At 48.3% G+C, this 26,093-nt stretch overlaps 1 protein-coding gene across 1 annotated transcript; it reads right to left on the bottom strand.

The window, feature by feature from the left end:
• Window positions 1–89: 89 nt before the first annotated feature.
• NSRP1 (nuclear speckle splicing regulatory protein 1) lies at window positions 90–24,875 on the bottom strand. Its single transcript, XM_088138747.1, has 7 exons — window positions 24,689–24,875; window positions 21,760–21,841; window positions 8,325–8,381; window positions 6,882–7,013; window positions 5,534–5,741; window positions 2,799–2,907; window positions 90–1,364 (listed from the first exon to the last, which is right to left on the bottom strand). Exons 1-7 carry the CDS (start codon window positions 24,706–24,708, stop codon window positions 479–481), a joined length of 1,494 nt encoding a protein of 497 aa, XP_087994873.1. The 5' UTR covers window positions 24,709–24,875; the 3' UTR covers window positions 90–478.
• Window positions 24,876–26,093: the final 1,218 nt, after the last annotated feature.

Genomic DNA, 26,093 nt, shown 5'->3' with positions numbered 1-26,093 from the left:
ATGCTGACTGTTCACACTTAACGGGCAGAAATAATGCAGCTGAACTAAGACTCAGCATGGATGAAAAACAGAGCCAAAGAGGGCCTAAAATAGTTCGCCTTTTCACTTTATTTCGCTGGTTCTCGAAGGCAGAAATAACAAAACACCAAACAGAAACTCCTCATCTTTAAGTCTGCTGTGGAAGTGCAGTGTATTTAAAACAAAAAAATAAGAATGCTCTGATCTCGTATAATAGGCATGCTTCTCTTCCTGTGTACTCTTGGGCACTTTCTGGATCTTGAGGAAATGCCTGAAGGCCCCAGACTGGGCCTGGAAATGTGCTCCAGCCTAGGAGACCCCCAGCCCCAAGAGAGCAGGCTAAAAAGGAGCTGAGCCCCCTCCAGCAGTCCGTAAGTCCACTAGGTTTGCTTCTCATACCCAGAATGGCCAGATATGACTTCCACTCAAAAGGCCCTGAGATTCCCCCATGAAGCCAGGCCTAATCTTCCTCTTTTTCCACGTAGGATTTGGTGCCCACGCGAGCCATTTGCCGGGCCAGGTAGCGGTCCCGGGCAGATGAGACCGTCTCCTGGTTGCTACGCCTAGCAAATTTGCTGAGGCTCTCCGGAGGCTTCTCCAGCGGCTCTCCGCTGTCAGCTGAAGTCTTGTGCTTCAGCTCGGGGGACTTCTCTGGGCTGGAGGGGTTTCCTCCCTGAGCCCAGGGGCCCTCTTGGGCCGTGGACCCAGAGCTGCATTTCCTCCCGTGTTTCGGCTTCTCGTCTCTCCCTTCCCTGCTGGCTGCCTCCCTTCCCCTTCCCTTTTCCCGGTCTCCCTCCCGGTCCCTCTCTTTGGCTCGATGCTCCCTCTTTTCTCTTCCTCTCCTCTGCTCTCGCTTCTCCTCCTCCTCCTCTTCCTCCCAGTCCTTCCTCCTCTGCCGATCATCCCGGTCTTGCCGCCTCCTGTGATGGCCCTCAGTCCTGCTTCGCTCATCCTTCCTGTGGCTTTGGAGCCTTCTCTCGTGGTTCTTTTCGTCATGCTGGCCAGCCTTCCCCCTTCTCCTCCCGTCTCCCCTCTCGGCCTGGTGGGCGTGGGGGCGTCTTTCCTCGCTGGGTGACCTGGAGTCCCGCTGGCTTGGCCCGGGCTTGGGACGGCCCCCGCCATGATCCCCGCAGCCTGCCCCAGCCGCCTTTCCCTCTCCGCTTCTGCTCTCCGGGGCTCCCTCGGCAGCCCTGTCCTCACCATCACTGCCATCCGTTTGCAAGTCGCTGTCTGCAGCCAGGGTCTCCTCTCCCTTTCCGGGAACGCGAGTCCTCGTTTTGTCTTCCAGACTCTTGTGGGTTTGATTGGAGTTTGGCGGCTTCTCACTGAGGTCTTCTCCCTTGATTCTAAACATCGTTTGGAGACAAAATAATTCCTACACATTAATTCCCTACAAATACAGAATAACTATGAAAGTACACACATCCATTTGTAGGCCTTATCCCATTTTTAACGAAAGCTGGGCTGTGTAGAAAACTGCACGTTTATTGTATTTATTTCATAAGTTAGACTGTGCCAGGTAAACAGAAGCCCTTGTTCAAGGTGATGCGTTTCTGAACCTCCGATGGCAGGGACAAACAGCACATGAGCTGATCATTCTCATGATCTACCTGCAAGCTTTACAAACACCTGGCTGGCCGCTAAGGGAAATGGACAGAGCACAGCAGAACCAGCACATCAAAAAGCCCCTTCCTGCTTTTTGTACAGCTGATGTGCCAACACAACTTTCCCCATCTACTCTCCCTCTTGTATCATGACAGTTACCTTTAACATAACTCTTCGCTGTAGCAAATAACCGAGAAGCCCTTTGACCAAAATGCCCCTCTCCCCTTCGAGGCATGCTGCCACCTGTCCTGTCAGTCGACAGTAGTACAGGAGCAGCCCGATGCTGCATCAGACTAGCAGTTCACTACGGCTCCTGAGCACCGGGTGGGCACATATCCACCGCTTCAACCACCCGCAGCATAACCTTTGGCCGGGCCTTGTTTAATCCCGGTACAGACTCAGTGTCTTCTGAATCCTGGAGCGACACGGAGCCTTTCCACTTATGGTCACGCTTCAACAAAGTTACTGGCGTCCGTCACGGGGAAGGGTAGCCAAATTCCATCAGCATGGGGGCTCTTTCGTTCTTCCCTTCTCTTTAATGCTGGCCCAAAAGAAGCACCCAGCAGCAAGCTTTGGACAAGATGCTGACCAAGAGGGGAGAACATCTGCAGGAGGAACCAGTAATGCTGACGTGCCGTGATTTGAGATAAGGAGCAAATCACGGAAGCAACCGGTGGATTTATGGGCTGTTCCTCAGCTGACTTTATACCTCCAGGGTGGGCTCATATCCCCCCTGAAGATAGAAAGTCGGCATGGAGTCGGGCAGCCAATGCAATTAACAAATAAATACATAAAACACTTTATCTAGGTTTGGTTGAGGGTGTTGGGAGAAGACAAGACTGCCACTTTGGTATTTTACGATGGCTTTCAGGTTCTGGCATCACATCACCTCTCCCAGCAGCAAGAATTTTGCTCTGACGATTGATACGGAACCAGTTTCTCCAAGGCCGGTTCCTTGCTGACGTTCCAGGATTTGGTGCCACCGCAGAGAAAGGGACGTGACTTGACCCCCCCCCGCCCCCTGCTCTTGGCTGAGATGTTTATGCTGGTGCCATTAAGCTCCCCCAAAAGTGCTACTGATACATCCATTTCCAGTGGAGACCCCGCTGGATCCTTCAAGCCCAGCTGGCTGAGGGAAGGCTAGGATTCCCGAGGGTCACCCGGCCGAAGCTTACCCAGGCCCCCGAAGGCTGCAGTGGGGCATCTTCTCTTCCCCCACTGCTTGGTTCAGCAGATGCCGATAGAAGCCACTCAGGTCCTTCTGCTTGGTAACGTCCAGGCAAGCTGAATGAAAGAGGTGGTTTCTTTTATTGTAGGTTTACTAGTGAAACGTAACAGGCGGGGAAGGAATGCCACAGGGATAGAACAGTAAACAAATTATACCTAATAGTGAATAAAATAAACTAAAACGTAAGGATAAAAATAGATTTTATTAATGTTAATTGATTATTCTTACTCATGTTAATATAAGACTAGCTCAGTCCTTTAACATATTATGAAATCTTGACCATGTGTATCTGCTATAAAACTGGATGGATGGATGGACGGATGGATGGATGGATGGATGGACGGATGGACGGACGGACAGACAGACAGACAGATAGATAGCAGGGATGTCCACAGGGCATGGTTAAAAAAGGCAAGACAGAAGCTGCAGAGCTGCAAGCAAAGCTCCGCCTGTTCTTTAGGTGTGGCGCATGTGCGATGCGTACAAAAACCACGTGGGACTTCAACTGGCCACCATCTTGACTTTTCGGACCACATTCTGAGGATCCCTTTTTGGGCCACATTCTGAGGAGGAACATACTCCTCTGTTTTCTCCTTTTTAGAATATAAAATTGATCTGAATCCAATCACGAAGGGGAAGAGAACTACCCTAGTTCAGCCCCCTTTCAATTACCTCCCTTTCAACACGGAACGAAAGGCTGTGCAGAAAACACATTCCTGGACAGCATCTGATCTCAGGAAAGCCCACAGATTTCTTTCTGTAATGGTTATGTGGGAAAGACCTTGGGAGAGGGGCAAAGAGATGCTGCCTCGGGAACAGTCAGATAAGAGGGAGCTGAGCCCACAGCTGCATAGTGGGCAGGGCAAGAGGCTCAGGAGGGACCATCCCTACATTCTCAGGCTGTAAAGGAGACGGCGGGAGAACTGTACTTTCAGACTTGCACGATTCTGTTAATGTAGCCTCACAATCAAGTAGAATGAGCTCATCCGGTTGTGTTTCCTGTCTAGCCTGCCTGGTAAGGCTGACACTTTCCACCTGGCCTTGCCTCTTGCCCCCATGCCAGCAGCCCCTCAAGAGGAAGCTTTCAGAGGGCATCTAATAATATTCAGCAGTGACAGTAATAGCAACAGGGGAAGCTATTGCTCACATCCTCTGCGTTAGTAAGAAAAAGGCAGGATCTGCAAAGATGGATGGAATTTATTTATTTATTTATATTTGTCAAATTTATAATAGCCATCCACCTCACAAACAAGTGACTCTGGGCAGCATACAACATGGCTAAAAAACAGCTAAATTAATGAACAGTAAACAATTGTCATTATCATTATTAAAAACATTTAAAAACTATAAAAGATAAAGCTAAAAAAGAAGAAATATTGGGCAAAGAGATGTTAATAGTGGAGCCACCTCAATAATTCACCAGTCCCCTGGGCTTCCCAGGCCTGACGGCACAACCAGGTTTTGAGGGACCTTCGGAAGGTCAAAAGGGATGAAGCCAGCCTCCCTCTGGGGAGAAGGATACTCCATAATGCGGAGGCCACAGCAGAAAAGGCCCACCACCTCAGACCCACCAAATGTAGATCCCTAGCCGATGGGACCCATAGCATGGCTTCTCTGCCGGACTTGATGGGATGGCAGATGTAATTGGGAGAGGTGGCCCTCAGATAACCTGGCCCCATGCCAGGTAGGGCTTCAAAGGCCTGAACCAGCACCTTGGATTGGACCTAGAAACAAATTGGTAACCGAGGCAGCTCGCGGAACAGAGATGTTCTGCTAGAAATGCACATAACTGCCCACGCCGTTTCATTTTGCACCAGCTGAAGCTTCCAGATACTCTTTAAGGGCAGCCCCATGTAGAGCACATTACAGCAGTCCACCTGGGAGGTGACCAGGGCATGAATGACAGAATGAATTGCACAAAGATCACCCTGAAACCAAAGGCTGGGGTTGAGGGGACGGAGCCTGCGCCGCCCGTAAAGACTGCCTTTCCCCTCATGCAGAGGATGGGCTCATCCAACAGTCCGCCTAAGGCTCGTGAGACAAAAACGCATTCAAGGCCTTATGGAGACCGACACTGCTGGGGCCGTTCAATCTCGGGGCAGGGTGGGGCAGGCTATTCCAAAGGGCAGGTCCTGCAACGGAGAAGGTGGGTGTGGAAGTCAGGCGTCTCACACAATCCCCAAGTCGGAAGGGGCCTTAAAGGTCATTTTGTCCAGTCCCCTGCCCAAGCGGGTCCACCAGAGCGTCTCCGACAGATGACCACCCAGCCTTCCAACCTCCTGGCAGCCCATGCCACTTGCTGGCAGCCCATACAGCCAGGAAGCTCCTCCCGACATCTCGTCTGCATCTCCTTCCTTGCAGACTGTGCCTCCTTCCCCCGTGTCTGGACAAGGAACGCCAAATGGCAATTTTTCCCAGATACTCTCCTGGCATGCCCTGCTCGTTCTTTGCCGTGCTTCAGAGCACGAGAGCAGGCCTCGAAAGAAACTCCTGCATGTGCTTTCCCTCAGCCTTCCGTGCCCAAGATGCAATACCCCCCGCCCCCAAACGGAAGACGGCAATGAAGGCATTTGAGCAGCCGCAACCCCCTCCCCAAACAATTCCTGCTTTGGCTCATGGGAGTTTGCAGCTGAACGACCCCCCCAAGACGTACCCGATCAAGGGCCATTCTTCCCTCCTCACCTTCAACCGCTGCCTCCTTCCTCTCCCTTTCCTCCTCTTCGGCTCTTTCCTGCAGCTTCTTCTTGTACGCCGACGTCACGAAGGCTTCTTTGTCGTCAAAGGCACCTCCTTCTGTCTCCCGCTCCTTCTGAATTTTCTTCTCCATTCGCTTTTCCTGCTCCTTCTTCCGCAGCTCAGCCGCCCTGAGGATATTTTGGATGTATTTGGGCTGCAAGGAGAAAGAGCGGGGAAGAAAGAGGGCCCCACGTAGGTGAAGTACGGATTTCACCCATTCCCTACATTCACATTGGACTATAATTCCTGGGCACGACGTTCCACTCCTTTTGGAGAGGTCCCATCTTCCCTAGATTCCAGAGAAGGGGAAGGGACGGACTCCAAGGGGTGAAAAGCAGGCCATTCCAACACTTGTATCAAAAGCTTGCAGAGAAGCCGCCTCTCCCACGGACTCGCCAGGTGGACCTAGCAAGATATCCTCTTCCCTCTTCCTGAAATGGGAACAGATACTCATCCAGGGAGTCAAGTCAAAGTCAAAGATTACACTATTCTGGTGGTAAAGGTATCCCCCCCGCCCCCAGGACACACGTAAACTACGTTCACCACCAAACTCCTGAGATGCCCCCAATACCTATGAACTGCTTAACGCGCCCTTGTAAGAAAACATTCACAGCAAGCTGAATAGACCCTGAATGGCGACAGGGAGAAGACTCAGTCGGGAACCCATGGCCCAGGAAACCAAACTGTTTCTATTCACTGATCACATCTCAAAGAGAGTATGGCTGGGTTTTCCTTTCCACTCAGGGCCCCTATATTCCTTTTCTGCATCCCTCTGGTAGGAAGGTAGGAAGGGATAAACAATAATAAGGTCACACAGATGGGTTTATCTGAAATATTCCAACGTCAGGCTGTAATTTCCACTGTGTCTGCCTTTTCCTTCGTCTTGCCTTTGCAACGGCTGCTCAGCAAAGTATCAAAGCTTTGCTGGGGGTCCAGTAAATGCTGCATTATTGATTACGTGCAAATAAAATTATGTGGTATCTTCAAAGCGATTTGGTTGCTTTAGGTGAGCCAGGTTTTGGCCATAACACCATTTATAACGATAAAGTGGTAGTGCAAAAGATAAACAGTAGCAGCACCATCCTTCCCAAATGGGCCATGGGATGTTCCCTGGAGGAAATTCTTGCCTCAGGTTGCTCCACAGATGGGTTTTCCTTTCCACTCAGGGCCCCTATATTCCTTTTCTGCATCACTCTGCTTCCTCCCACCATCCACAGCTGTAGCTCTCCACCGCCCAGCCGCTACTGGTACAGAGAGACAAAGGCAGACATCGCACTCATTGCAAGGTATGGACCTTTTTTTCTGCTCTCCCTGCAAGGACGCTGGCGTGGCCCTCTGCCTTCTTTTGCTGGATGTCCTCATAAATACCATCATATTCATATACGGTGGAGTCTTCTGCCAGCGCCCTCTGGATCTCCATCTTGGTCTTTAAAGCAAAGGAGGAAAGAACAAAAGACATTTTTTCATCAGAGTCTTCTAGGAAGCAAGTCCAAAATACATGATTTCAGGCGTTGAGAATGCAGCATTTTATAAGACCTGGAGCAATCTTGCAAATCATTATGGGTTGGGGAGCCCCCCACCGGTTCCCCAGATTGCAAATATACCCTTGCCTGAAGTAGTTGCCTATTCTTGGCATACTGTGCCTGGGGGAAAAAATGGAATCACCAAGTGCAGCACAACTGAACACTACTTTTTAAAGTGTTTTCCTATATTTTTAGTATTCCTCTATTTTTTCATATCCCATTCCAAATTGTAACTTGCACCAGAAAATTCAAGCAGCAGAAGAGCTTTTCGGCCGCTATCTCAGAAGCTGTTTGCCTCCCTTGGTGGCTCTCCTGGCTTGGGTGCTAAATTAGTCTCTGCATTTTGTGGTGTGTTGTAAACTACGAGTAGATCCATGGCAATCCCCAGCACAACTTGCCAAAGATTATTTGTCCGTAACAACTTGGGTACTGCCAAAAGAAACCCAGGGAAAACAGACTTGTATAAAAGTAGAACCATCTATTAAACAAAGTCATGGAAACGAAAACTTAACATTTTGATATTTTTTTTTTATGAAGTAAGACAGCAAGTTCCAGACCTAGTGCCAAGAAGAACTATTGTGTAAAACCATGTACATAAATCATATTAAGTATTCCAATCATGAATTCACATATAAGCCTGCCTGTACACATTACGCTGACTGGTAACTTATTAAAAGTCATTAGAAATCTGTAATAAAGGGGAAATATTATTACTGCTCCCAAAGTTTAAACTGTGCTTTCAAGAATTATAATTTTGGGGGTTATAATTTGGTTTATAACCATTTTAAAAAATCATCTGCTCTTGCAGGCAAGTATGAGAAGACCAGAGTAGAGGGCTACTAGTCCTCATGATTGTCTGTTACTTCTGGGGTTTGAGGCGGAAGGTCTCCTGCTGGAAAGAGGACCAGCTGTACATCCTCCAAGGGAGTTTCTCCTGTGAGCAGGAGTATCTGCAGAGGAAGGTGGGTCAAAAAAGTCAAAAGCCACCATCTTGACTTTTTTGATCCTACCCATGACATGGCTGCCTGTGAGAAAGGAATGCTGAACAGGGCTGGCCTTGGGTCTCACCCAGCCTGCCTCTGGCCTTACGGGGCCACCGCTGTGTACACTGACTGTATGGTAAAGCAGAAGGAATGATCACTGATGGGCATTTATATTGGCACAGCGGCACCGGAGAACAGGGACACGGGCACACCAATGCTGCAACAACTTACTTGTTTCATTGCTTGCTTTTTTAAGGCTTCCCGCTGGAGGCTCTCGCTGATCGAAGACTGTTAGAAAAGAAAATTAACATGAGGAAAATGAGTACTGGGCTTTGTACATAACCAGGAGAGTTATGGGTACAATGCTGCACTTACAGTGCTCAGAACAGGACCCCCAAGTACTAGGAAACCTGCTTTTCCTAAAGACAGGACGGTGCAATTGTCATTTGAGCTTATTTTCAAATAGGCCAAAGGCAACACCAGAGCAAGCATCGCACTGCAACCTTCAGCATGTTGCATGCATGTAAAAGCTGGAGTGTTGTGTGAGAGACCAGCTTGGAAATCGCAGGAAGGCAAGGAGAGCAAACGCACCGCAACCAAGTGGCTTCACAGAAGAGCACGCCAACCTTGCAACAGCTTAACCTGATGTATGAATGCTGAGCAGCCACCAGATTCAAAATGTCCTAATAACGCTGGGTGAATAGCAACCCCGGGTAGCTGACATGGGGCTAAAACGGTCCCAGCAAAATAATGAACGACCGGAACCACACCAGGTCCTCCACCTCATGACTTCACCACCCGAGAGGGAATGCAAGAAGTTAAAACCGCCCAGCTGATCTCTGCCCAGCTGGGGGCAGAGCCCTGGGGCTGGCTACTCAAGACCCTGCTCGGTCGCCCAGAGAGGAGGCGGCAGCCTCTCTGGACACAGGCAAGGCCTTTCCTGCAAGCTGCCCCCACTGCAGGAGGCGGGTGGGGGGGCGTCTTTCCACTCCTCCTGCGCAGAAATGCTTGCAGCTATTTAATAATGTGGCCGAATGACAAAGTCCGCTCCAGCAATCATGAGGATACAACATGAAAGACTTTCAAGGAGTGCTATGATCAAGGGAAAAAGACCGCATCAGGACATAGAACATGAGGCTGAACAACAGAAGTTGCCCTCGAAGAGCATCAAATGCCTTTTCCTCAGCAGATCTTCCCGCACTCTCGCTAATTGTAGATGGGTCAGCAAACGTCCTTGTTGGTTCCCCAGATGCAGTTGCAAAGCACATCACTCAACTTGTTTATAGAGCATTAATGAGCAAATATTCTTTTTACCACATCTAGGTGACGCGGCGGTATAAAAAATGATTTTTTTAACATTCTGGCAGCTAGCGTAGTTTTCCAAACCTGCTGTGACTCACCCTGAAGGCCAGTACTTCATGCAAGCCGAAAAGAGATGGTGTCACCACCACTTCATAACGTTAGCAGCTGCACATTTTTTACTCGGATATCCAATTTAAGCACACTGACTCACCACGGGAGACATTGCAATTCAAACCGGTGGGCCAGGAACTACAAATCCATGCCCCACGTGCCTTATGCTGCCTGCTCCAGACACTGACCTTCAGAGAGGGCTCTCCGAGATCTGAGTGGCACCCCCTGGCTCTTAACTGGGCTGCCCTGGGCTCCTTCCAGCACCAAGTCAACATTTCTGAAAGTCATGAGTTGTGGTGCTGAATCCAGGGCTACGTGTTCGCAGCTTGGTGATTTCTGATGTGGTGTCAACAAGGAGAAGAACTTACAAGCTGGGAGCAACAACAGTGGGGGGAATCTTTCTCCAGGTTTGGCTTCTGTGCCTGGATGGCTTCCTTTGGAGGAAAAAATGATACACTCACACGACCTTTTGGTCCTTCCAAGTAGGTTCAGCACTGCCGCATCAGCATGACTCACAGAACGGTGGCGTTTGAGGGGGCCACAAGGACCATCTAGTCCAACCCTGTGCAACGTGCAGGAAAACCAACCAAGCCCTTCAGGAGAGCTGATGGATGACCAGCCTCTTTTTAAAAGCTCCCAGAGATGGAGAAGCCATCACAGGGACACATGTCTGCTCTTGGACAGATCTGACCAAAAGTTTTTAATTATATTTAGAGAGAAACAAAGACTTCACACATCTTTGCTATGATGCTGCTTCTGATGCAGCCCAAAACTGTGTTAGTGCTTCTAGCCACTACCTCTCACTGCTGATTCACGTTCAGCTTGTTGTTGGTCCTCACATCTGACGTCCCTTGGATATCATTTTCATGGAAATGGCTAATGTAGGTAGACAGAATCTTCCTTCTCTCTAGAAAAGTCAGTCCCTGCTATTCTCCTGCATTACAAGTGACCAACAGAAAAAATCCAGGCCTGGCTTGAATCTTAAGGAGGTTCTGGAGTTTTATGGGGGAAAAGGGTGGTGCCTCGGCCACCCAAAATGGACAGACTCACCCAGCCTTTCGAATTCAAAGCAAGGAAGTATTCCTGACCTCTTCCCTGGGGCTGAGGCTGACTTCACAACAGCTCTACCCCGTTGCTCTGGCTGAAACTTAAGAGGCAGCAGTCAGGGAGAGGAGACAGGAGGGAAGACGAGGCCAGGGCTGAAGAGAAGCACCGTCCAACCTTCAAGCCAACTCGAGTGGACCTTGCCCAAGGAAAACAGAGGGCTGCCCTCCTGAATTAGAACCCTTGACTACACTGACACTGAAGGGGCTGGCCAGAGACCCCAGAACCTCCCACGGGCCACGCAGGTGCTCAGCCACCAAGGCGCAGCTGCTCATTGCGCCTGGTGGTGTTGTGCGTTCAACTGCCTGGCCTTCTCCTCTTCCTTGCAAGTTGCCCTGGTACTTGCTCAGTTGATGCCATCCCAGATGGTCCTTGTCTTAAAATACCCATGCGAGCGTTTTGCTGTATTTTGCTGCATTGCTGGCGATGCCTCCGACAGCCAAATTTTCCTTCCCAATTCCTAGCGCTCGCCTGCATAACCCGAGAGGGCGCATAGGACGGAGTAACATCAGCCTCAAGAGAGCCTCTCACGGGAGGCTTCCTGTGACTAACCACGAAGGCCGGCTTTCAGGGGCTGAAGGAAGCCGGATCCCCAGGGAGGCTCATCGTGCAGAGAGAGAATGCGCTACTCCTGCACACAATAGCTCGGCCTGAACGCGGTAAGTGTGTGAGTGGCTGGAGATTAAGCAAACAATGCAGGCCCTACAGAGCCGCCATTTGGGTACATAACATTTCTAAAGAGGTCCACCTGCCATTTGTTTGGCCAGGAACTGGGAAGAAAACAGCGCCAGCACAAACCCTTCTTCCAGAGCTTTAGGGGTGACAATTTCCTGTTGTGCTGCAAGGACTGAGAGATAGAAACTTCCTGTTCTTTTGTATTATTTCTACTTATCGGCAGGACGTTTATTAAGCAACCTTACAAAGTCAGCAATCTGGTGTAAGATTTCTTCGTAAACATAGTCTTTCTATTCTTTGGAGGCACAAAGCTTAGAGTTATAACAATTTTTTTTTTTTTGGAAGGGAGCATTCTCTTAATCCTACACCAAAATACAGGGCGCTTGTTATTCTACAAGGGAAGCAAATATAAACTTAATGAGAAATGCAAAGTTTGCTCCGTAGCTTGGGCTGGCTTGCCAGAAGCACGTGGTTATACATTTGTCAATAAACAGACTGCAAAAGCCATCACCTAGTCTTCAGTTACGGCTTAAAGCTCTGCACTTTGATTTCAAGGCTCCTGGGGTGCTTCAATTCTCCCTGAGCTGCCTTCTACTACCCTTGCCTTTTCCTCGGCGGAGCAGAATCATGCTTAAGAAACATACACAAGATGTGAAGAATAAATGAGTGACCCCTCGGTGCCGACCTGACTATTTCGGGGGTCCTGCTTGGCGGCAATATTTGGTTATGAATGGGAGAGCAACAGGCCTAAGATTTCTTAGAATGATATTCTGGGGGATATTCCCGAGATGGAAGTACTTTAGGCCAAGATAAGAAATCATTTACAAAATTCATCCTTACCAGCCCGAGGCTTTCTGAAAATTCTGAAACTCGCACTGAAAGGGTCAGGCCATCCAGTCTGGTAAACTACCGAGAGAGTAAAGTCACCCCAGGCAACCCCATTAAATAAGCAGCAGCCGTGCTGCCTTTCGGGAGAATCTATTTTTAAAACGTGTCTTGCCTGGGCTGCCCCATGGTCAGGAAGTTCTCCTTCGCCGAAGGGTCAGCTCTCAGAGGTGCTCCGGAGGATCCTGCCCTGACCTGAGGATGCACGTGTGGACGTGAGGGCGTTTTCCCCAAATACTGTCCCTCTTGGGCAGGATATGTTTTTCTCGCGCAAAAGCCTGAGTGTGAGAGGGCAGGGAGACGGAGAGGCGGAGAGACCAGAGCGTTTGGCGGGACGGCAGCCCCACGGGCTGCAGTCCGCACATCCGAAGCCATCCCGGGGCTGGCTGCTTGGCGTTCACCTACTGGGCAAAGCGTTCTTCTTTATAAAGAACAAAGGAAATGTGGATTATAATGTTAGACAGGGAGTCCCCGGCTTAAGAATGTCCGGTTTAAGGATGACCCGTAGTTAAGAATGCAGCCTGTTGGAGCAAAATTCGAGTTAAATACACAATGATTCAAGTTAAATACACAATGGCTTGAGTTCATTATGCAATCATACTGTCCCTCCTTATCCACAAATCTGACTCAAGGACAGACCTTGGGAACGGAACTCGTTCTTAGACTGGGGACTCCCCGTATATGGTTTTGTGCCACACCCAAGATTTGATGTGCCTTCTCCTCCCATAGAATCATACTTCTACTTGATTTATAATGTTCAGTATCGATTGAATGTATTCTTTCCTGTTTTTAGTTATGTTAGGGATTTGTATTATGTTAAACAAATATATTCAATTTAAAATTCAATACGGATAACTATCGGTGCTTTTTCTTTTGTCTTTTGATACCTTCTTCGTATTTTTCTCTTATACTTTTTAAATTTATATTCTTTTAAGTACATTTTTTTTTTAAAAAAGGAAGCATTTAGAACAAAGCCAAGCAATTTCCTTGTTGACTTTCTGGAAACAATTTGCTGTTTGTCCTGGGATGTTTCTTCAACTTCCCACTTTGGCCTAGACCCTGGGATCTCCTGGTGGTGTTCCATTCAAGTATTAAATGCTTAGCTTCTGCAAGGTGCTGAGGCCAGCTAGGTGCTTTCTCCTGATTAGGCAGATGTGGATGAGCATTTCAATATTTCATTTTATTTTTTCAATTTAAGTCGTAACGATTTCACGCATGGCATTTGCCACTGTCTTGCAGCAGCGACACCCTATTCTTCTACCGTTTTCCATAAGAGAGCATCATCCTCTGATCCACAGCTCTGGAGCAAACTGCTGCTAAGGGACTTTGTCAAAGTCCGTCTGATATTGCTGGTATCTGGCATTCCTGCACCCACAGAGGACTGAGCTAGATGACCTCCAAGGTCCCTTCCAACCTTTCCGCTCTATGATTCTACTCTTGTGTCCCTGCAGATACAAACCTAGAGAAATGCCCATCCAGTCAGACATTATTTTATTTACTGAGTTTAGGTTTTGTGTTCTCAACATCCATCCATACAACCTGCATTATCTACATCCCTGTAATTACGTCCTTTGGGAATCAATATTCCAGCCACTGTCCGCTCACTTGCAGAAGGGCTAAAACTTGGTACCGTCCACCAGGAACTCATACCGATACTTGAAAAGTAGAGGGAACAACTGCCTCTTAACATAACTAAGCTGTTAGGAAAACCTTAATGAAATATGCATAGTAATATTTTTGAAAAAGAACAAAAGTTTTCTATCTAATATACGATCAGCTTGGCCAAGGCAGGTGTGCTGGTAGGGATTTTATTAGAGTTCAGTTATAAATACCCCATCTTCAGACACGCAAGGCGTAGTTTCTGCTGATAAGAGAGCAGCCAGGAAATGAAACCCTCCCAAAGGCACCTCCTTATCTTGAAAAGGCCTAAAATTATTACTGAACTAATAAAGTAATTTTGCTTTTTTAAAAATGATCTCTTTTTTTATGATAAAGGCAGGCACTAGATTTATTACTACTTCGTGGGCTGTGAAATAATGGAGGATGGTGATGGTCCTCCAGTGCACAGTCACAACCACAACTGAAGCCCCACCCCTTTTTAAAATCTGCAGTGCATGTCAAAAGGGCGCGGGGCTTCTTTCACACAGTGACAGCCACCATCTTGATTTCTGGGACCCTCTTCCACTGCAGGTATCCCTGAAACCCATCATTACTGTGTTTTAATTTGGGGAAAGCTAATAGCCAACCATTGAGCCCTGTTGAAGCCAGCCTCAATAGATTTCGAATCTGTATTTAAAAAAATGTTCTCAGTGCAGAGATGGGTACCTTATAGCCCTACAATACTGTGGGACTACAGCACCCATCATCCCTTATCACTGCCTCTGCTGGAATGGGCTGAGAGGAGATGGTAGACTGTGGCCCAACAAACCTCTGGAGGGCCACAGTCCACCCCTGATCTACCCCTTAGGTAAAAAAGCAAAGGGTTTCATCCATTTTGAATAAAATTAGGGATGTAGGGAAGATTTCTGGCCTACCCCCATGCACAAACACACACATACTTTTTCTTGCTAAGATATCAAAGTCAGGCTAGACAGTTAGAGGGTCTTTGTGGTTGAGCTATTCTGCATATTGCAAACTGTCCTACTGCAAATGTTTCCACACATATTTAGATATCATCACACAATTCCACTTTGGGGTAAGCAGGGTTATGCCAGTACAGAAAAGGAGTAAGAAATGGCCAGCCGAAGAAAAACCGGGCTTGGGATGGGAACAGGAAAGGGAGCTAACAGGGGCTTGCCCCCAGGCCATGTCCTGCCCCCTCCCAGCCTTTTTCCTCCAGCCAACATCCTCCTTGCTTTCCCAAGGCCACGCTCTCTAACCTTCCACCTCCCTCCTCATACAATCGACCTAACATTTGATGCAAATGCAGTGTCACTACAAGCATTCCTTAAAAATACGTTAAACAACCAAGGGGACATCACAAACCCTTACATTAGAGCAGTGTTTGTGAGCTGGCTGGGGAATTCTGGGAGTTGAAGTCCACACATCTTAAAGCTGCCAAGGTTGAGAAACACTGCGTTAGAGTGTTGAACAGTTCACTAAGAAAACCGTAACCTTGTTCCAATTACACCACGTATGCCTCAACCCTTACAATTTTTCAACAAACCCTTGCAGCCTCCAGGCACTGGGACAGAACCAGGACAGCCTTGCTTGGCCGGTCCAGGGTCAGAAGACAGAATTGGGTACATCCGCAGACCCTGAACCAGCACTCACCTAGGGCTTTCAGGTAGATGCCGAAAAGGAGGGGAGAGAGAGTAACGTAATAAAACAACTGGGACGGATCACTGGCATTTCCACGCAACATTTTCTTTTCCTGTTGTCTCTTGCCAATCCATTCATATCACCTAACAGAACAACATCATTCCTTCCATCTCACACACTCAGAATGTTTCCTATTTTTTCGCAAAACTCGTTCCCAATTCTTTCATTGCCCCAGTTCTGCTGGACTCTCGGCTCCAGCGGGATCAGCAGGCGCCCAACCAACTCCGGCTGGTGCGCCAGTTGCGGCCCTGCCTGGACTGGAGGACTTGATAACGTAACTCATGCCCTCATCACCACCCATCTAGAACAACTGCGCTTTGCCTGGGGCTGCTCTTCAAGAATACTCCGAAACTGCAGTGCGCTTACTTTTGGGCTCCTGATGTTAGGAGCACATAGCATCAGTTTTTCAGACCTCGCATTGGTTGCCAGCTAGTTTCCAGGGGCAATTTAAGGTGCTGGTTTTGACCTATTTTTTAATTCATTTATTTATATTTAAAATTTGTCACCGCCCATCTCACCGCAGAGCGACTCTGGGCAGTTTACAGTAAAAAAAATTTAATTAAAATAGAATAAATATTAATTAAAATGCACTACAGCAACAAGATTCCTATATAATACTTCCAAGAGACTGATGTTAGCTAGGAGTTATTAGACTCGGGGAGCGCCTTCAGGGCGCCAGGTTGGTTGTATCTCTCCTCGTCCCACGCGAGTTGGCACAGCCGGGTCTTCCATTCCTTCCGGAAAACTGGGAGGAACTGAAGACTATAAAGCCCTTCGTGGCTGGCACCAGGACCGTCTTCCCCCGCCAGCTGCAACCCAACCGATTTGATCTACCGGGGGGAAGCTGCTACGAATCCCACATTTGGGGGAGGTTCTCCTTGCCTCAGCCCGGCTTTCCTACTGCAGCGCTGACAGGGTGGAGATCAGCCTGGCTCGCTCTTTGCTGATCTTCCCAAAGACCAAACTCTTTTGGAGAACCTTCCCTGACTTGGCTGGATGTTGCCATCTTTTTATTTTCTTTGAATTCTTGCGGCATTGTGGTGTTTTCATTTTGTATGGGACTTGCTTTACATTGTATTTTTTTCTGTGTGAGCCACCGAGAGTCGTTTTGATGCCGGCAGCGCAGAAGTATGCCAAACAAACAAACAAACAAATAACACCAACCTATAGACCCCAACTTTTATATGCACTCACAACTGCCTTGAAGGCACCAATTCGTCTCTCTGAAATAAACTTTAGCCCCCTTGGAACGCCGCCTACTCCATCAGTTAGTTCCCTGCATGTAATCATCAGCTCCACTTGTCAGACCACTTCCTTTCAATCCATTACATCCTTCCCTTTCCCTTTCCCTCAGTTTCAGAGATGCACCACGGGTCTAATTTTTCTCCCTTAATCTCATTAATTCCTGCTCGTTGCCGTTTTCTCTCTTCCGTGGGCCACAGTCACTGCTTGGGCCCCTAGAGACTGGCCACCACGACTGCCCTGATGGCTTTGGCCCACGGAAACCTTTACGTAACGCTTCAGTAAAAGAAGACGCAGGCTCGCTTACTAGCCTCAGCTGTACCTGAGATTTCATTAAAATGGCGTAACCTGCACTGTGCTGTCACAAAACAAGCCCCGCTCTTTACCTACTTGCAAGTAACAACGCAGGGCAAGAACAAAAGGGGCAGACTTTGCATTGTGGTGTACATGTTGTCATCTGTCCTCCTTGCTCATCTGCAAGGGCCAATGGATGCCACTGCGGCATCCCCTGCGAACAGTCTGGGCACATTTTGCTCAGGAGGCCACAAGACCAGGTTTACCCCAAGCCTGTTCACTCTCCTCGAGGCAAGCCAGGATCCCTCCCCTGCAAGCCAAGAGATTATTGGCCATTCACACTAGCTCAGATGTACAGGCAGGGCACCAACACACACTCGGGATGCGTCTGTCTGTTCCCGCATGGCTATTCTCTTAGACGTCTCTCCTGCAGGTAAGGGCTACTTTTAGGTATCACACCCAATTTCTGGCTGTTCTTTGGCATCCAAGCCAAAGGGCTGCTGTGGACCTTTTGACTTGGCTTCGAGGCTCCTTAAAGATCTTCTCCCCCAGGTGGAGTCGGCCTGGCAGGGCGTACACGCAGACAGGATGCCAAAGATCCTGGCCTGACAAAACGGCGAGGGGGTGGGGGTCCGGGGCCTGCCTCTCCTGGCTCTGACCCTCTGCTCTGGGATGCCTTGTCCTGACAGGTGAGCCTGGCACCTTCCTGTTCCTCCTTCGCAGGGCAGTCAAGAGTCTGCTGTGTGACAGGGAACTGGGGGGTGGGGGGGTCCGCTGGTTTGCTACTGGGTGACCATCTGGGTCAGTGGTGTTGCCTTTACGGATTTTGCTTTTATCTTCCAGTCTAAACGGCCAGGACTCCTGTCGAGCTGAGTGGTATCAAGTACATATAATAAGTAAATACACGTGTAAATCCATGCATACTTTAGTTACCAAGATATGAATGATGTTTATACTGAGTCTTTGCTTGGGAAAACCAAGTTTATTTCTGCAGTTCTTCCACGGCGCTTAAAGCTGCTCTCTCACCCATGAAGAGTAATACAAATACCATTAAAGTTAGCGTTTCATGGTGTGTAGCACCCTCTACTGGAAAAACACCTTTTTCCTTAATCACAGATTCTGAGAACAAATAGGAGGGTATGTAACTGAATTACTGTAATAAATAAATACATACCAATTTTTAGAAACACAGTCTCAAGGATGACCATGCCCAGGTCCCCCAGCAGCAACGTTTGTTGGGCAAAGTGATGCTTAACTGTTGCGTGTCCACAAAGACACAAGCAGCCAGCGATTGTAATCTGAAATCACTTTTCTCAATGATATTTCTGGGCTACTTTTCGATGATCTGCAGGTCTGCGTGCACTCAGCACGGCAGATACTGCTCTACTGTCTTCAAATATTTACAGTGATCATATTGAACTATGCAGAAATCAGGAAAAAATGCACTATAAGGCAGAATATTAAACATAATTTTAAAAATTACGAAGTGTTTAAATTTGACAGTTAAAAAAAATCAGTCAAAAGGCCTCCAAGATTAGCTTATAACGTATTTTTTACATATGCATTTTCACAGCAGAGCCATCAGTGCTACAGGGGTCGCACCCTGTGATAATCATATTCCAAAATAAATATGCTTTTGAGTGCAAAATCCTCCCCTGGGGCACATTTCCAGCTTTCTTGGTTGGCGCTTGGGCCGCGGTGGAAGAGCTGGCCCCTTGCCCCTCGGGCTGGCTCTCTTCCTGACTTTTTGAACGGTTCCATCAAGTGACTGAAATCTATCCCTCCCTCCCTCCCACGGGTGTGCAGCCGCAATTCAACCGAGGCTCCTGGTGGTTAGCAACACTATAATAGCCAGGGCTACTTAAATTAAACAGTAATAACTGAACCAACTAATGGCACCCAACCAACTTCAGTCAGTCAACATTTGAACTCAACTCCACATTCAGCCTAGATGGCGACATCTCAGCCTGCAAAGGCTCTTCCTAAACCACACCAAAAGCAGGGGGGAAATCCAAAAAGGGAAATTAGGGAGATGGGTAGCTCCATCTGAAGCCGAGCTGTTTTTCTTTACACTTATATTTATCTGATGGTTATTTTTATTAGAATAATGGTTTTATGGATTGCATTTTTATTGTTTCGTTGCGTGTTGTAAAATACCTAGTATCTTGCGATGGACGTAGTATACAATTTTATGTGATAAATCTAGGCAGGGGGCCTTTTCTGCTGTGGCTCCCGCCCTATGGAACGTCTTGCCTCCCGAGGTCCGGCGTGGCCCCTCCCTCGTGGCCTTCAGGAAAGGGGTGAAATCCTGGCTCTGCCAGAAGGCCTGGGGGCCGGAGGGGGGCCCGCACCTGTGGAGATGGCTGGTGGGGTGGTGGGTTTGGCTCCCCCCCCGAAGGTATTAAGGCTAAAAATTACAGGGTTTTTTTAGGACATTTTAAATGTATGTTTCTATTTTTAATTATTCATGGATTTTAGCCATTGTTGGAGGGATTGACCTTTTTTTCCTTTTTTGTTATTGTGAGCCGCCCAGAGTCACCCGCTGGGGGAGATGGGCGGCATACAAGTTTGAAAATAAATAAATACATGCATACATACAGCCTCACTATAACTAATTAATTAACTGGGACACTTTAACTGATGTTTTAAGTGATGCCAGGCAGGGGCACCCTTGTCGGCTGCTACCTGAGTGGTGCTACGTGAAGCATGGCCAACTCAACCCCACGTTCTGGGATTCAGCGAGGCAGGCAGAGCAATAACCCAACCACGCAGGTTTCGGGGTTCAGACTGCACAGCGAAGGGCGCTGGCTGGTTTATGGCTCAGTGCAGAAGAAGAACCCCGACACTGCACACAAGTTATCCACCGGAGTAGGGGAAGTTCAGAGCACGGAATCACAGGGTTAGAAGACCTTGCGCTACAGACGGGGAGGCAGGCCTAGTGGTCAAATTAAAATGGCATCACAGAATTACATGCGCTTTCTTACCTCCCAGCTTACTTTTTTTGCAATAACTCTGCCTCTCACACAATTATAATAAGCAAAAGAGAAACCTGAGTTAAGAGGGATTTTGGATTAAAATGTAGAAAATGTGTGTGCATCATTCTTAACTATGTATGAATTTTTTATCTTGCCAGACTCACCACAGCAGCAACAGGTGACGCTCGGAGGGTAGCCACAGTTTCATGCTGGTGGGATCGGTAGTCAGGAGGCATCAGAGGCCCCGGGGCCCTGGCACCATTTAGATGCTGTCTCTGGGGCTTCCTTGCTGGACCAGGAAGGCCCTCATCCTGCTCCTCCCTACTTCCAAGGGCTGCATCTGGTTGCTTAGAGAGACGCAAGGAGACTCCTGCTGCCTACCTGCCTCTTTCAGAGCCTCTTCACTCTCCCCATGTCTGAGTTTTTATTTATTTATCGTATTTATATAGCAACCCATCTCACACCAAGTGAGACTGAAGGTCGCCTTGGGGTGACTGGAGTTGAAGGCCACCTTGGGTGACCTGGCCTACAGCTTTTCTCTGAAAAGACAGCACTGAGATGGAAAGGCGGGGGCTCCAGGGGGACAGGAAAGCAATTATTTCCGGCTCTGCCTTCTCTACGGAAGAGGAACTGTCAGATCCATCAAGTGGGTGATTGAGAATTATAAAAGGATGTAAAGCTATAGAAGAATAGTACATTATATCCTCTTCTTCTCTTTCCTTCCACCTTTCCCAGCATCCCAGCCTTCTCCAGAACGCTGGATCTTCACATCATGTGTCTGAAGTAGGATAATATGAGCCTGGTCATTTATGCCTTGATTTGCTATACTGGATTTTAACTGAGCTTTGGTCTAATATATATATATAACATCAACTTCATCAAAGGTTTTTGGAGGACCTAGTACATTATATACCCTTAACCATAGTTGGGAACAATTCTAGTTAAGATAATTGCAGGATGCTCTTTGTGACGTTATGATGGAACTAGCTGAAAATCTCCAGCAAACTAAATCTGAGCTAAAGGATCTCTTGTTGCAAAGTTGTAATTTGCTTTAACATCCTTACATATTGGGAAAATTGTGGAAAACCTGGTTGGATCTTGGCAAATTGTTTAAAGAATAAAAGATATGAAAAAATATGACAGCTATTCAAAGATGAGGAAAAGAGTTCCTCTGAAGACCTAAACAAACTTAACGTTACTTAAATTTCTTCTCTACCTAAATTGGGTGAATAGTCAAACAGCAAATGTGGTTCAGTTTAAGAAAGTATAAATTGATGCATTTCGAGGAAAGAAACCTATTTCATATATACGCTGGGGGAGGGGGGGGCGGCTGACTTTCCAGGAGCAAAATAGGAAAGAGATCTTGAAGTCACAGATGTTGACTCAGTGAGCAGCAGCTGGGAAAAAAAGCAAATTCTAGGCAAGGGACTGAAAACAAAACCACCTGTTACAAGTTTATGTTATGTTCACAACTGGAATCCTATGCACTGCTCTGGATGCCAACTTTCGTATAACAGAGCTGGACAAAGTGCAAAAGCGGGCAACCAAAATTACCACAGGGCTCAAACCTCTGCCCTGCGAGGAAAGGCTAAAAGGTTTGGGACTCTTTTGCTTGGAAACAAATGACTGAGACGCGAGACACAAAATGCTGACTACGATGGGCCGGGGCTGTCGCTACGTTCTGATGAAACGCATGGTTGGCAGGAAAGGCACAGCCCCGGCCTCACCGACGAACAAAAGCCCCTTCAGACACTGACCTCTTCGTCGGAGTCGTCCATGAACACCGCATGCTTGACCAGGCCTTTCGGCTGCGCTTTCTTAGGAAATATAAGTCCGTACCTGTCAAGAGAAAATCAAAACTGAATGCGTACAGGTTTATTTTACATTTACATCCTGCCTTTTGTCCGGGAGCAGAAGGAGGCGTAGGCAGGGTTCCCTCCTCCCGTTTTTCTCCTCACAACCATCCCCGCTAAGAGTGGATTTATTAGAGGGCTCCACTGTATTTGATATTCTGCTCTCTCTGTGGGGTTTGCATACTTTAAATCTAAATTTTTAAAAATTTGTGATCATGGTTTTATTTTGATGATAACCTTTAATCCTTTTATAATGCTTGTTTTTATCCACCTGTTATTTTATTTAATTGTTGTACGCCGCCCAGAGTCGCTTTGTGTGAGATGGGCGGCTATATAAACGTGACATATAAACAAGTAAATAAATTCTGAATGGGCTGTAGTTGTACACAGGGCAGCTTACAAAGAAATGCATAGTATTAATGTATCTAATACGTTCTCAAGGGTTATATTTAATGGCTAGATTATTTTAGGACCCATTTTTTTTATTCTGACCTTCGCTTTTAACTTCCAACATTCTGTTCCTGTTTTTCAACGGCATTAGCCAACCTACATAGTCTGCAGAGTTCGGAGTCAGGGTGAAGGCCTAGTACAAGGTCTGCCCAGAAGGAAAATAAATGAAGTTGCCACTTGCAGGAAGAAAGCCTGCAGTCTTCGTCAACCGACCCAAAATTGCATGCCCCCGGCCTGTTGGCGTTGAGGTCATTTGCATCTCTTTTTTTAAAGGCAATATTGTTAAACAAAGTCAGGGTGTAATTTGAATTAATTATCGTATCTAAGAGGGTATTCCCCATGGCTGGCTGGGGAATTCTGGGAGTTGAAGTCCACGCATCTTATAGCTGCTAAGGTTCAGAAAGACTGAGACAGAGCAATGTTTTTCAAACTTGGTCACTTTAAGATGGGTGGACTTCAACTCCCAGAATTCCCCAGCCAGCCATGCCATTTTGCTAGCTGCCTATTATTTTTATATTGTCAAGGTATGTTTTTCTGGTGGGGGCAGCAAGCTGACTTGAGAATGCTGTGAAAGTTTGGATATTAAAAAACAAAACAGCTGTGGGAGCAAATGAGTCCAAAAATCATTAAATCTAACTGTGGAGAACACCTTAAACAGACTTAATATTTACTTTATCATTCTATTTACCAACCTGATTTCTATCCCACCATGATTCCAAACAGCCTTTCACCATCACCAAGAACGTAAGAATACCAAAACTAAAAGCAAATGCCCCAAAATGCTATAATACCTGCCCTATGGAAAAGCTCTGTTTTCTATTTTTTCTGGGGACCACCGACCCTCTGAGGAAGGCCATTCCAGGAGTTTAAGGGGATGGTTCTACATGCAGGGTTTCTCCCCCCAGGTTTGTTATTTTGACACCATCCTCAACACAATGGTGGGAGTGTCAACCTAGGCAAATATTATTTTTTGGCAATAAAGCAGCAGAGGGGAGCGTCAGTGTGGCCAAATATGATTATTATGACTGGAAAGTGAAACAGAGGTGGGAGGGTCACCCAGACAAATATATATACTTACATATAGACAAATAAAATTTATTTTGAGCAAAACAACTGGGAAGTGTCAATCTTGACAAATATTATTAAGTTTTTAAACACAAAACAATAGTGGGGGTGTCAACGTGGGCAATTACAATTTTTTGAGAACATAACAAAGGTGGGAGCGTCAATCTAAGCAATATTAAGAGGAAGGAAGGAAGGAAGGAAGGAAGGAAGGAAGGAAGGAAGGAAGGAAGGAAGGAAGGAAGGAAGGAAGGAAGGAAGGAAGGAAGGAAGGAAGGAAGGAAGGGATTGCAACCCATCCATATTTTTTTTTTTTAACCAAACAACTAGAAAGTGTCAGCCCAGACAAATATTATTAATGTTTTAATCAGAAAATAGCGGTGGAAATGTCTGAGGAGCTGCTGCTGCTGCTGCTGTTATTATTATTATTATTATTATTATTATTATTATTATTATTATTGTGGTTAGTTGCAGTCAGCCAGATGTTCAGACTGGATTTGGCATTTTTTCCCACCTATCGAGCCCTTCCCAAGGACCTGGGATGGGCAGATGTTATTATTTGATGGTGTTAAAGGTATCGTCGCAGGATGATGATGATGATGATGATCATCATCATCATCAAACAAGACAGTTGTGGAAGTGTCAACCCCAGGCAAAGATAGATAATTTATTTTGAACAAAACAACTGGGAAGTGTCAGCCCTGACAAATATAATTAAGTTTTTAAACACAAAACGATACTCAGGGCACCGACATTATGGAATTAGTGAGGGGCTCCCTTATTTTTAACATCCTTTTATTCTGCTTTTTATATTTTTAACGCCTTTATTGACCGTCGTCAGCTTTGTCGTCGCAGCCCAGAGCCGCCTGGGGTGAGATGGGGGCCGCCTAAGTTGGTTTAATAAATAAATGAATAAACGAGCACGGGCAATTAATGCTGCTTTCCGGGGACAAAGCCGAGGCGGGGGAGGGGGGGCAATCTGAGCGGCTGCCGTCGCGGTTCCCATCGAGCCAACGCGGCTCGGGGCCCTCAGCCGGGCCGGCCACCCGCGTCTCCCTCGCGGTCCTTCTGAGGCGGGGCAGCAGCGGGGAGGCCTCGGCGTGGCCGTGAGGAAACCCCCCGCCGCGGGACGGGGGCCCGCGCTGTGGAGATCGATCGACCCGCGCCCCAAAGCGGGGGCGGGCCGCCCGGCCAGCTCCCCCTGCCTCGGGACCCCCGGAGGGCCGGCCTGGGGGCGTCGCGGCCCCCGCACGGAGCGCCCCCGCGCCCCCCGCCCACGCTCAGAGGGCCCGTCCGACGCCGAGGCCGAGGCCACACTCACGGCTTTCCGGGCGCCGCCATCTTGGAGGCCGGGCCTGCTCGCCGCCCCGCTCCGTCCCGCCCAGCGCCGCCCCCCCGCGCTCTGCACGCGCCCCGGAGGCCTCTCTCCCGCCGGCGGAGCAGCGGCGCCTCTCCTTGGGGGGGGGGTCGGGGGGACTCTGCACATGCCCAGGAAGCGCCTCGCTGCCCGGCGCCGACCCCTCCCCCCACGGCGAGGGCGGAGGCGAGAAACGGGTCCAATTCCGGGGTTTTAATTTTTAAAACGGACGTTTCCCTTTCAAAGCATCGATTTTAACCGGGGAACTTTGTTTCTTTTTAAATTTCAAAGCGAGCCTATCCCTTTCAGAACTTTAATGGTAGAGAGGAGGTTTTGTTTTGTTTTGCTTTGCTTTGTTTTTATTTTAAAGTGAAAACGCCCCACTGAGGAAAGAATAGTTTTAAGAGAGGGAACTGCTTCTAAATGTTCCGTTTGAAGATGGAGGTTTTCCTCCTGAAGGCAACTTCAGGGCCTCGGGGAGCCCCAGGGACCGCCCGGCGCCGTCCCTCGGCCGGCCGGTGGGAGCGGACGGACCCTCCGGGGAAGGCAAAAGCGCGGCGCTTCGGGACTCCTGAGCCGACGGTCCCTGAGCGCATCGACCCGGAGCAAGTGGCCGGGCTCCGGCGGCCCTGCTCTGCCACGTGATGGGAAGACCCAGCAGCGCTCTGGAGAAGGCCCTGATGCCGGGGGGAAGGAGAAGAGGAGGAGGGCCGGCAGCAGCGAGCGGGATGGGCTCCGTTAGGGCAGCGAGGCTGGAAGACCAGGCTGGACACACCTCATCCTGGAGGAGGTCTGACTCTGTGGTCGCCAAGAGCCAGAGCTTGATAGCACACGGCCAGTCAGTCAGTGGGAAGGCCGGCTCCCTTGAGAAGTCCGTAATGCCGGGAAGGGTGGGAGGAGGACGACGACGACGACCAGCAGCAACGCGGAGGGACTCGGTTATGGCGGCCACGGGGCAGCCCTGGAAGACCTGAAGGGGTGCCGCCCAGGCCCCATCCAGAAACCCTTTCTTGACAGGGAACCCTGGAGCACGGGGATCATGCTGACCGACTGATTTTAGGCCGTCACGTTGGTGTCGACTCTTAGGACAACCTAGGAGGGCTTTCTCCGGGATGATCTGCCCCTAACCTGGTCTTCCAATGGTGCCCCCGTGGCTGCCATAACTGAGTCCGTCCCCCTTGCTGCTGGTCGTCCTCCTCTTCCTTTCCTTCCATTTATTAATGCGATAGCACATTAATCTCTGGCTTATCTCCTTCTTTTGTTTGTACTGTACTGATTGCTTTTCTTGTACATCGCCCAGAGTTGCTGTGAGCTGGGCAGGCTATAAATTTGATTTATTAAAAAAACGAAAAAGTTCCCCCAGCCCAAC

Source organism: Python bivittatus, unplaced genomic scaffold (assembly GCF_059951505.1).
Source record: "Python bivittatus isolate LINGU-HERP-01145 unplaced genomic scaffold, Pbiv_v1 ctg000240_np1212, whole genome shotgun sequence".
Taxonomy (NCBI): Eukaryota; Metazoa; Chordata; class Lepidosauria; order Squamata; family Pythonidae; genus Python; species Python bivittatus.
The sequence above is the reverse complement of the archived record's forward strand: the minus strand, read 5'-3'. Positions and strand labels throughout refer to the sequence as shown.

What these genes read in the sequence shown, in the direction of transcription:
- NSRP1 (XM_088138747.1), bottom strand. Translation starts at nt 24,708, where the DNA reads ATGGCGGCGCCCGGAAAGCC. An exon ending in ATGGCGGCGCCCGGAAAGCC is followed by an intron (nt 21,842 to 24,688) that starts GTGAGTGTGGCC and finishes TTCTCTTGACAG; the next exon opens with GTACGGACTTATATTTCCTA. An exon ending in TGCAGCCTTCGGGGGCCTGG is followed by an intron (nt 1,365 to 2,798) that starts GTAAGCTTCGGC and finishes AACGATGTTTAG; the next exon opens with AATCAAGGGAGAAGACCTCA.